General features: G+C 42.7%; 1 protein-coding gene across 1 annotated transcript in view; it reads left to right on the forward strand.

Moving 5' to 3' along the window:
* Nucleotides 1-12,428, forward strand: part of LOC124613723 (longitudinals lacking protein, isoforms H/M/V-like) — a gene marked incomplete at its 3' end in the record, with an annotated part of 232,414 nt that overhangs the window by 56,801 nt on the left and 163,185 nt on the right. The window contains exon 3 of the mRNA XM_047142443.1: nt 9,452-9,592. Coding sequence (XP_046998399.1) covers nt 9,452-9,592 — 141 coding nt within the window. The remainder of the gene's footprint in view (nt 1-9,451; nt 9,593-12,428) is intronic.

Here is a 12,428-nt window from a genome sequence, read left to right on the forward strand (position 1 = left end):
AAGTGACATTCACACCAAACATTAAAATGCAACACAAAAACCTTTCACAACAGTAATCCTCAAAATATGTTATGTTAATATGTAACTACACAGTGCATTTCCTTGACATTCCAGAAAACTAAAGTGCAGTGATGTGATCCACAAATTGTTAAGTTTGTCCTTCAGTGTCAGCTGCAGTGGTGTTGGGTCTTCGCACAAGAGAAACTCCCCGTTGCACTCCCCTCGAATTTAGTGGTAAGTTGGCCCATTGGACAGCTTAAGAAAAACTTGGGCTATCATCGTGTGGTCAGGGTATTAGACTGCGAAAGGGGAGATCTGGGTTCAAATCTACTTTGTGTCCAATTTTTTTCACAAAATTATGAACTGTCTGTCTGGTAATTGATGTGTCTGCTTGTTGTATTCAAATCTGAGTATGTGTCGTGGCATAATGTCCATTTGCAACCGCGATGTGTAACAAAAGGACCTCCAGACATAATTACCTCCTATTTCTTCTACACAGGTACCACATGTTGTGCCTCCTGCATTCCTTTTTAAAAGTTTTGACACTTGAATTGCACCATTGTAACATGATCCAGACCCGTTTATTTGTTGTTTTTATTTCTGTGAGAGGTCTATGCGGCATCTCACCTCTCCTCCGTAGTCATCACATTTAGTTGCAACGGTAATATATTCTTACCTCATGACTCATATCCTTTGATGAATAGTGTGAGCAGGTGAGACGCCTCGTAGCTCTATCACAGAAATAAAAACAGCTAATAAACGGGCGTGAACTATGTTACAGCAGTGGAATTAGTGTCAAAACTTCTAAAACAGAACACAAGAGGCATAACATGTGGCACCTGTGTAGAAGAAACAGGAGTTACATACATCTGAAGGTCCCTCCGTACACATCGCTGTTGCAAACGGACATTATGCCATGACACATACACAAATTTTAATACAGTGAACAGACACGTCAATGACCGGATGGGAAGTTCATAATTTCGTGAAAAAGGGGGGGGGGGGGGGAGTTGGTGTTGGGCACTAGGGAGATTTCAACCTGGATCTCCCCTTTCGCAGTCTTAACACCATGACTAGATTGGATGACCATGACTCAAATCTCATTAATATTGGTCAATATTGCACATATTAAATTTGTAACATTCCTGTTTCTATTTTTCTTCTGTTTTCCACAGTTCAGCACACCTTCTTCTCGTTTTCATGTTTGATCTGTGTTCAGTTTTTATGGGCTGTCCAATGGGCCAACTTGCCACTAAATCTGATGAGGGTGCAGTTGGGAGTTTCCCTTGTTAGTTACCTCTTAAATGGAAATTCACTCTTACGCCTTTGACTGCACATTTATTACAATATCCACTATTGCCATTTCAACCTTTTGGTCATTTTCACATGGCTATAGCTGCAATCAGTGTATACGTCAAAGACCGATATACCACTGTTAAAAATACACACACATTTCGCGTTGAATCTCCCCCACACGGTAACATCGATGTATTCATCAAACAACGGAAGTAGGAGTGTTGAGAGGGATATGTCTCGACCATTGGGTGCCATACGTCACCTTCCCAAGTCTGGGCAAAGATCAAACGTCTTTTCAAGTACCAGACCCCCAACAGGTGTTCCCAGTGTTACCATAAATGGCGTGTTATCTACCAATGCAAATATGATTGCCGAGCACTTTGCTTGGGCCTCTGCATCGGAGAATTACCTCCCAGCCCGTCGCACACTCAGATGGTGGCTGGAAGGGAACATCCTCTCATTCACTACACGCTGCATTGAATCCTATAACACCCCATTTACAGAGTGGGTGCTCTTGAGTGCCCTTGCACATTGCCCTGACACAGCTCCTGGGTCTGATCTGATCCACAGCCAGTTGATTAAACATCTATCGCCTGACTACAAGCGATATATCCTCATCATCTTCAACCGGATCTGGTGTGATGGCATCTTTCCATCGCAACGGTGGGAGAGCACCATCGTTCCAGTGTTTAATCCTGGTAAAAACCCGCTTGATGTGGATAGCTATCGGTCCATTAGCCTCACCAATGTTCTTTGTAAGTTGCTGGAACGTATGGTGTGTCGGCAGTTGGGTTGGGTCCTGGAGTCATGTGACCTACCGGCTCCATGTCAGGGTGGCTTCCGCCAGGGTCGCTCTACCACTGATAATCTTATGTCCCTTGAGTCTACCATCCGAACAGCCTTTTCTAGACGCCAACACCTCGTTGCCGTCTTTTTTGACTTGCATAAAGCATATGACACAACCTGGTGACATCATATCCTCACCACATTGTAGGAGTGGTGTCTCCGGCGTCCGCTCCCAATTTTTATCCAAAACTTCCTGTCGCTCCGCACTTTCCATGTCCAAGTTGGTGCCTCCCATATTTCCATCCATATCCAGAACGGAGTCCTGCAGTGCTCTGTATTGAGTGTCTCTCTATTTTTAGTGGCCATTAACGGTCTAGCAGCAGCTGTCGGGCCCTTTGTCTCCCTTCTCTGTTTGCAGACGACTTCTTCATTTCGTACTGCTGCTCCAGCACTGGTGTTGCTGAGCGTCGCCTACAGGGAGCCATCCACAAGGTGCAGTCATGGGCTCTAGCCCATGACTTCCAGTTTTCTGCCATGAAGACTGGTGTCATGCATTTCTGTCGGTGTCATACCGTACATCCAGAGCCAGCACTTTACCTTAATGACAATCCACTCACTGTAGTGGAGACATATTGTTTCGTAGGTCTGATTTTCGATGCTCGTTTGACTTTGCTTCCTCATCTTCGTCAGCTTAAACGGAAGTGTTGGCAGCACCTCAATGCTCTCCGCTGCCTGAGCAACACCAGCTGGGATGCATATTGCTTCACGCTGCTGCAGCTCTATAGAGCCCTTGTTCAATCCTGCCTTGACTATGGGGATGTGATTTATGATTCGGCAGTGCCCTCAGCATTGCATTTGCTTGACCGATTGCACCATTGCGGAGTTCGACTAGCGACAGGAGCTTTTTGGACGAGTCCAGTGACAAGCATACTGGTGGAGGCTGGAGTCCCTCCATTGAAGATCAGACGTGCACAACTGCTCGCCAGTTATGTTGCACACATTCATAGCTCTCCTGAACATCCTAATTACCGTCTTTTCCCAACCACGGTGGATCACCTACCGCATAGGCGGCCCAGGTCAGGGCTAATGACTGCGATTCGTGTGCGATCGCTTCTGTCTGAACTGGAGTCCTTCCCTTCACCACCTCTCCTCAAGGTCCATTCACATAACCTCCGTGGTGTAGCTGTAGGCTGAAGCTTCGCCTGGACCTTTCGCGTGGCCCTGAGGACTCCGTTAACCCTGCGGCTCTCCGTTGTCACTTCTTCTCGAATCTTGAAGTGTTCCGGGGCTGTGAAGTGGTTTACACCGACGGCTCGATGGCTGATGGTAATGTTGGCTTCACCTTTGTCCACAGAGGCCATAGTGAACAGAATTCCTTGCCCTATGGCTGCAGTGTATTCACTGAAGAACTGGTGGCCATATCTCATGCACTTCAGTATATCCATTCATTTCCCGAGGAATTGTTTCTTCTTTGTACTGACCCCTTGAGCAGCCTACAAGCTATTGACCAGTGCTACCCTCACCATCCTTTGGTGGTGTCCATCCAGGAGTTCATCTATGCCTTGGACCTGCCCCATCGTTCAGTGGTGTTTGTGTGGACCCCAGGACGTGTCGGCATCCCAGGCAACGAACTTGCCGACAGGCTAGCCAAACATGTTATGCGGAAACCGTTTCTGGGGATGAGCATCTCTGAACCTGATGTGCATTCTGACTTATGGTGCAAGGTTTTTCAGCTCTGGGAGATGGAATGGCATAACAGTATGTGCAACAAACTTCTTGTCATTAAGGAGACTACGAATGTGTGGAAGTCTTCCATGCGGACCTCCTGCAGGGAATCAGTTGCCCTCTGCCAGCTCCAAATTGGCCACACTTGGGCAACCCACGATTACCCTTGTGCCGTGACGACCCGCCTCAGTGTCGGTCAGCGCCGGGTTGACAGTGGTGCACTGTTCCACTTTGACTGCCCAGCAACGAAATCTTGGGTTACCAGACTCATTGCCGCTCATTTTATCTGACAACGCCTCACTGGCTGATTTAGTTCTATGCTTTATTTGTGAGAGTGGATTTTATCATTTGATCTAAGTTTTAGCTCATGACTTTTGTCCCTCTGTGTCCTCCACCCTAGTGCTTTTAGGGTGGAGGTTTTAATGTGTTGCAGAGTGGGCTGGCTTTGCCTTTTTATTCTCATGGTTGGCCAGCTACTGTAATCTGCTTCCTTGTTTTACTCTCTTCTGTTTCTAGCATCTCTCTGTTTTCTTGTCCTCTTTTGTTCCTTTTGGTGTTCATTGCCTTTCCTTCGTTCTTGTGGTTTCTCCTTTCTTTCCGTTTTGTGTTAAATGTCTCATCTGTTTTATTCTCACACTTATGGCATTGTTTTATTAGGAACAAGGGACTGATGACCTTGAAGTTTGGTCCCTTCCCCCTCTTTTAAACCAACCAATCAACCAACATTTCGCAATACAAACATGAAAAATCTTTATTAAAATAGATTAAAAATTACTCATGTGCTGAAAATACAGCATCAAAAAAGCATAAAAATGAAGTGAGCATCTATGGCATTGTCACCCTTTGTCACATAGACCATTTGTATATAAAGTATAAAATAAATAATCACATTATGAGAGCACCTCCTAAAACACGTAGATAAATGCAGTGCTCTTAACTGATTTTACAGTTACATAAAAGACAGGATAAGAACCCCTGAAACTAAATTTGGGCATAGTGCCCGTGCCGGTAATGTTCATGTACTGGTCGGAACTGGTGGTTATCGGCTCCAATATATTTACGCAATTTCCAAGGACTACATTTAAGACGTGCAGGCTTCCTGATACAAAACCTGTTCCAGCATTGATAAATAAACTCTTAGGTGTTAATCAAGGTAATGTGAAATGAGGACAGTCAGACTTTATTTGCGATGGTAAAGAACATAAACATCTCAGTAAGCTAGAAAATACATTCAAATGCTACACTGCCATGAAAACGTATACAGTAACACAGCATAGTTACAAAAATTCCCAAGCTGTTCGTCAGCACACAACATAATATCTCTTGTATTGTATTACTTGAAGGATGGGATCTGAAGTGTGAGGCTCATGGGGGCATCACGCCACAAAGCATGCCATAAGGTGTGATGCCTGCATGAGCTCCATACTTCACATGTTGTCTTTTTAAGTTACACAATACTTGACATACTACACAGAATCCAGAAAACATTGTAACATCATAACTTTGTGCTGCGTTGTTGTATATATCTTCATGACCATGTAGCATTTGAATGTATTTTCTAGTGCTTTTTACTGCTGTTAATAGTATCCAATTGTCTTTGTCTTCCCATTACTGGAAAGTTAATATGTACGCAGGGAATTGTTTTGTGTCAGGATGTCAGAGTGAGTCGTAACCCCTTAACCTAACATTTTTTCTTTTCAAATTATATTGCAAAAAAAAAACATTTTTAGTAGTGAAAAATGTCCTTTAATGAATGACATTACATGTAGATATATAAAGACAGCTTTTAAAGCTCAAAATAATTAGTTACAAAGTTCTGAAGCTCGCCAGTAATAAAATCCTGAGTATACTTCTGCACTCGACTTCAACTAAATTGTTGTGAAATTTGAAGTTATTTTTTAGTTACCATGTAGGTATGAAGTCTAACCATGTATTTCACAATGGTTTCCTGTGAACATAAATCTTGGAGGAGCTTGGTGCAGCACAGTGGATGTACTTATCTCATACCACTAAACTGACTAAACGTCGTGTCTCTGTCTCTAACGAAGTAACATCACATTCTTTATTTTCTGAGCCACTAAATTCAATGTTAAACTCAGGACCACTGTAGCCATCCTGTTTTGAAAGCATTGCCCAAAACAGCAGTATAGGAGAGAGTCTGAAAGCTCGTGTTTTGTTGTTGAGTATGCAAAGCAGCACACAGTAAAGATGATACCTAATGGCAGTTACCTCAACCAAAATGCAACAGCCAGGCTACAAATGTAGTACCAGATGCTCTCCAATGGCTGAACATTTAACTGTCAGTGCTGAAATTGATGTTAAGCGGGTCTTTATTTTCGTTTTTCGTTGAGTTTCCAAAATGTACTTGGAATTTTAAGTTTCTGTGAAAATAATAAAAACGAAATAACTCTCAAGTTTTAAGTTAAGTGGAAATAGTGCAAATAAATTGGTGTCAATTCCTGCCCGTTTCGACCAGTACAGTTTTTATTATTGACATCACCAGGAAGCACAAATTTAATCTCGTGGCTTTTTATCTGGTTTGTCATATAATGATAAAATTAGTTAAGAGTGTGTTTTATAATGTGCTCTCATAACATGATTATATATTTTATACTTTATACAGACAGACACTGGACTCGCAATCGGAAGGACGACGGTTCAATCCCGTGTCCGGCCATCCTGATTTAGGTTTTCCGTGATTTCCCTAAATCGCTCCAGGCAAATGCCAGGATCGTTCCTTTCAAAGGGCACGGCCGACTTCCTTCCCCATCCTTCCCTAATCCGATGAGACCGATGACCTCGCTGTCTGGTCTACGTCCCCGAAACAACCAACCAACCTTTATACAGATTGTGTATGAGACAAAGGCTGGCATGAGCCATATAGGCTCAAGTCATAATTATGCTTTTTATTAATGTTGATTACTACTTTGTTTTCAACATGTGAGTAATTTTTAGTCTATTTTAACTTGGATTTTTTATGCCAGTACTGTGAAATAAGTGTATTTTTGTCAGTAGTGTGTTTAACATTGACGTATATGTTGTTTTCAGCCGTAATTACTCGACAGTGACCAAAGGGACGAATTTGATATAGTGGAAATTGTAGTAAGTGTGGAGTCAGTGGTGAATATGAAGTAATTTAAAAAATCCACACTTAAATTAATGATCTGTAAGAGAAGTTGGTATGCAACAGTGACAGTGGCATGAACATGTGGCGCTGGGGTGAATGGCAGTGACTCCCTACGGAAAGGTAGACAGCATGAGTATCTTAATAAACCCATTGTTCCTGGACTGCTATACTGCACTACCCACTGCAAAGATGGCAGTGGCTAGCTAGAGCCCCACAGTGTGTGACAACCCACTGCTGTGACAGTGCATGGCCTCCCAGGCGCCAAATATGTTTTTCTTTTCTTTGACTCGGCTTGTGGCTCATGTTCAGCAAGAAAGTTGAGAGACAGCTTTGTGTAGCTGACTAGCCCCTCACAGCCTCCATTAATAAATTCTACCCGAAGAGATAAGGTACAGTATTCACCGGCCAATGTAAATGGCCATGTGGATATGCTCCCCTCATCTGCAACCAGTTGCTCATAGGACAGGCGAGTGGATAGGCAGGGTGCAAGGATTGGATCGTGACATTTAGATAAATGGTTAAGAGGAATTTGGAAAAAAGAGACTTCGGTTTTTTGGTGAAACAAGGTAAATTGAGTAGGGACTAAAGTGCCTCAATTAAGTGACAGAACACAGTAACCAGACTTCATTAGGAGACAGAATTTCGTGGAACTATGAGTGGGAATGAACCAAATACACTTAGGAAATGACTGTTTGGTCAAGATTAGTAAATCATGGAGAGTTCTTGGCTCAATTGGATTCACAGTAGTGTGGAACCCTGTCATAAAAAGTGCCACATCCCTCCTGATGTATTATTTGGTAAAACTATGCATTTAGCATATGATATTCAGGATAGTGGTGATGTTCTATTTGATAAATATTCCTATTGTTATTGAGGAAAACAAATGCAATGATTAGGAAGTGATCTATCTCCAATAACTTCATCTTCACTTGGGCAATAAACAAATTTTCTTTACTTTCCTTAGCAAGTAGTTTCTAAAGTCGTATTGGCTTGTGATTTATATTAAGAAAATACAATAATCCATATGAAATGACAGAGTTCTTGAAACAGCCATGGAAATTTACATTCATGAGCAACTTAATTAGACAAACATTCATATTAACATTTAATACCTCTTTTCACTTTTGATGGTGTTAACACTGCATGGACTCCTTGAAACACTGGAATAGTTGGGGAGCCATCATGATTTGTGACTGCCCAGCTGCTGCTCAAATCTAATGTGTGCAAAACTGACTTGTTGGCAGATATGCTCAGTAGCATCAAGGCTGGATGGTCTGACAGGCCTCACCAGCGTCCTCAAGTTAGTAGAATGTTCCTCAAACCATTCTTGCTTGGTTTCAGAGCTACAGGTGGTGCTTTGTCTTCTTGAAATTATGTGATGCCTGAAGAGTGCTGTAGACAGACAAATGGATGCACATGGTTGGGTGATGGGTTCCTGTGTTGTTGGCTGCTAAGAGACAATGGCAGACATACTGGGCTCCATTTCATTCCATGCTCCACCACGTGCCTGAGTGATACTCAGTTGTAAAGTGAGATGCATCACCTTCTGTAGTTCTCTGTTTACTCATACCATGTCGTCAACATGTACAACAACTTGTCTATCCAGGCAACTTATTTCCATGATTTAAGCTGCCAAGGGCAGTGTTCCTGGGCCCTTGCCAGTCTCTGTGGTTTGTGGCATGTGGTGATCAGGAGTTCACTTGTGGCATGGTGGTTTCTGTACCCCTCAGCAAACTAGTGGTTCTGAGTGATATGGGTGGTCACCAGCTGTTATTGTCCCACAATGAATTGATGAGTGATATTTGGTGCAGTATGGTTTATCTACCTGTAGATACAATCCAGAATGACCTACAGCAACCTGATTAGTAAGTATATTTTTGCCCATGCTACTTGATACTGGCAGCAGCAGCTTTTTCCGAATCAAGCTGCTCACAGTAAACTCATGATTGTGGCACATAAGCCCATTGCCTGCACAATCTTAAAGATGGAGTGTTCCGAATGTCAGGACCCGCCATCTGGTTGCAGCCAAATGTGCTGATTAGCATCTCGTGCACTTGTGATAGACAAGGTCTGATTTCAACCCAGTCATGTGACATCCTGGACTCTTCCCTTCTGCCATGGTGACGAGAGTAAACCTCCCCAAGACACAGAAACTACTCCAATTCAGTTGCTCATGAGATTAAATACATATTTGTTGAGTTACGTTGTGAAGTAAATGTTATTTAATTTGAGAATTACAGACTTTTAAGACACATTTAGCAATGGTATTTGTAAGTTTAATATTTTTTGACATCTGATGAGACCTTCTGATGAGAAGTGTTTTTTGTGAGGCTGAAGGATTACTTTTGTGTTGTGGAAGCTCATTTCTACTTTCTATTACCAGCTGAACTTCTTTTGTGGGTGTGAAACTGTAATAATAAAAATTGGGGATTTAAAAGTTCCTCCTCTTAACACTTGTTTATACTTCACATATCTTTTCGGATGCTTTAGTTATCTGATGCTTTTGTCTTCACACAGATGCTGTTTACAATGAATCCATGCCAGCACCCAATTGTTATTCTGAAAGATGTTAAATATGATGACTTGAAAATAATGGTAGATTTTATGTACTATGGCGAAGTCAACATCTCGCATGAACAGTTGCCAGCAATTTTGAAGGTGAGTGTCTTATATAGTTTTAAAACAAAGTTTAATGTTTTTTTAACAAGAAGATTAAAAATGGAAAAACAAATATTTCTTGTTAATGTCTTTTTTTAACCAAGTGATTCCAAACATTTAACAAATTGCACACTGTAGATATATTAATTGTTTATGATAGTTATCTCGGATATACTAATTGTTTATGATAGTTACCTTGGTCTTGGGAAAGGAGGGAGTGGGGGTTGATGTGAGTAATAGGACAAAACAGGAAAATTCTTTCATTTTCCACATTTCCATCTTTGATTGTCTCGTATATTTCTCAGTACAGTGACAAAATTTCCAGTCCAGGTTTTCTCATCTTTACCCATTAGGTCAAATTTTAGCTTTTTGCAGAAAGCAGTTTGGTAAACTCTTTTGTGACAAATATTGTGGGAGATACCTTTTGTTAAGAAAATATTTGTTCTTTCTTGTGCAAAACTGCTATCAGTGTGTAGGTCAAGTTCTACATAAATATTTAGGGAGTTGCTGTGCTATATGAAATTGTTGCTGAAGTGTGATAACTGTCTGCAAGTGGAATATGAACAAAATGATATGCCCAAGGAAACTTTCTTAATTGATTTCATAGAACCTGGGGAAACCAGTATTAAGCATTAACTAACATCCCCCCCCCCCAAGGGGTTCACAGTTCTTTTGTGAGTTTGTGCATGGCGCACACACACAGAGCCCTGAGCTATTGCAGCCCATTCTTCCTTCCCAGCCTGAATTTCCTTCAGTGTGCTCCTTCACCACTGACCCCTCCTTCCCCACTCTCGGTGTACTGATTTGTATAAACCTGGCTACCCACCTGGTTCGTAGTATTCCTTGCAATTTTGTTCCTCTTGTCTGTCTTCTTTCATCCTTTTTGGCGTTTTTGGTCCCCCCTTGGGGTTTGACTTCCACTTCTAAATTTTCTGTCTTTAGTGTGAACCATTTGGAGAAGAACTCCCACCCTAGTCTTTATGGCATGGATTCCTCTCTCCCCTCCCCTCCCCCCCCCCCCCCCCCCCCCCTTACTTCCCTGTCATAGCCCCACTCTGGCCCACTAGGTCACCAGCATGTGTAGCCAGTCCATGTGGTGAGGCTGTTACGTGCCCATCTGGCTGAGTCCCTGGCAACACAGTGGTCACACTGCTGATACCTGAGCTGTTGCCTCCCCATGTATGCTAAGGAGTGCTTGCTTGTCATCCTGGAGCATCAAAAGTCCTGTCAATGGCCACCGTTCCAGATGGAATGGGTGGGTGGCTCCCGCGGGGAGAGCCCCTGGTTGTAATGGATGGTATCAGGCTGGATGCTTGGCGCATAAAAGCATAAAGCTGCAAAAATCTGGCTATTCCTAAATGACCATCTGCTCAAGTGTTCAAGGATCATTGGATGCTGCTTTATGGGAACCGGAAGCCTGCCTTTCTATAGTAACATCCTGGGAGGAGGGCCAGGCTCACCATCTTAGGATGAAACACTTTCCCTGCTACGTGGTCTGTACTAGTACATTAACTGCCACAAAGCCATTGCTTTTTGCAGAGAATATTGAGGACAAGTTTGGCAAAGTGGAGTCTCTCAGTAAGGTGCAGTCGGGCTCCGTGTTGATCAAAGCTGCTTCTGCCACCCAATATGCAGCTCTTCGAGCTTGTGATCGTCTTGGCGATGTCCTGGTGTCCATTACTTGTCATCAGTCTTTGAAAATGGTCCAGGGAGTGATTTTTCATAAGGAAACGCCAAACTGATGAACTCTGGACTAGTCTGGAGCAATGCAGTGTTAATTTTATTTGACGTGTGCAGAAGAGTCTTAAGACAAACACACTGATGCCAAGACCTTGACTTGATTTTGATTTGATTTTATCAGGGAAGCAAAAACATCGGTCAAGCCCACTGCTGCCCGAATTGAAACAGAATGTATTGTGCGGTATCGTTCCCTGTGTCTCTAGTAAAGCCAACCAATGCCTCTGAACAGTGCGAGGAGATCCTTTACCAGTGCTTTACTAGACACAATTTCTTCAGGTCTGGTTGATTCGAATATTCTGTGACTTTTAATCTCCAATGCCTCGCATTTGAAATTCAAATGTGATGCGGTTTCCTTGCCCACACCAATCATCCTGCATTTGGGGTCTTCTTCTATTATCCCCATTGTATGTAGGTGTTTTTTTGATATTCCCATGGCCTGTCAATAGTCCAACAATGAGTTTCATTTCTTTCCTGTTCAGGCCCAGGATTGAGATACTTCTCTTAGAACATGGCTTCAGCATCAATACCTTGCCTTTTTTGTGCTTTTGGATCTCAGCCCAATATTCTACATGCTGTCTTCTTGTCCACTCTCGTAGTTTTATTTTGATTGTTGCCTTGGCGATTGTCAGTACAGGTTCCAGTCCAATAAAAGGTGTCACAGCTCCTATCCAGGTGAACCTATTGGCTTGCTCATTATCACTAATCCCTGAGTGACCAGGTACCCATAATAGGGTTACCCTATTGCTTTCCCCTAACTCCACAAGGACTTTGTGGCATTCTGCCACAATCTTTGATCTTGTTGCAGAGGCTGCCAGTGCTTTCAGGGCTGCTTGGCTGCCTGAATAAATGAAAATTCTATGACCTCTGTAGCACCTCCATAAATTTTTATCCACGCACACCCTGATACCAGATATTCCTGCTTGAAACACAGTGCCCATAGTCCCTAGAGAGATTGCACTTTCTAGCCTTTGCTACACTCCTTATACCCCAGCCCCAACACCTTGGTCTGTTTTCGAACCATAAGTGAACCAGACTATGTCCCCAGTACGATGTCAAATTTTCTTCTCCCAGAGATTTCTTCTTCCAGTTACTACGT

This window comes from Schistocerca americana, chromosome 4, assembly GCF_021461395.2.
Source record: "Schistocerca americana isolate TAMUIC-IGC-003095 chromosome 4, iqSchAmer2.1, whole genome shotgun sequence".
NCBI classification, from domain to species: Eukaryota; Metazoa; Arthropoda; class Insecta; order Orthoptera; family Acrididae; genus Schistocerca; species Schistocerca americana.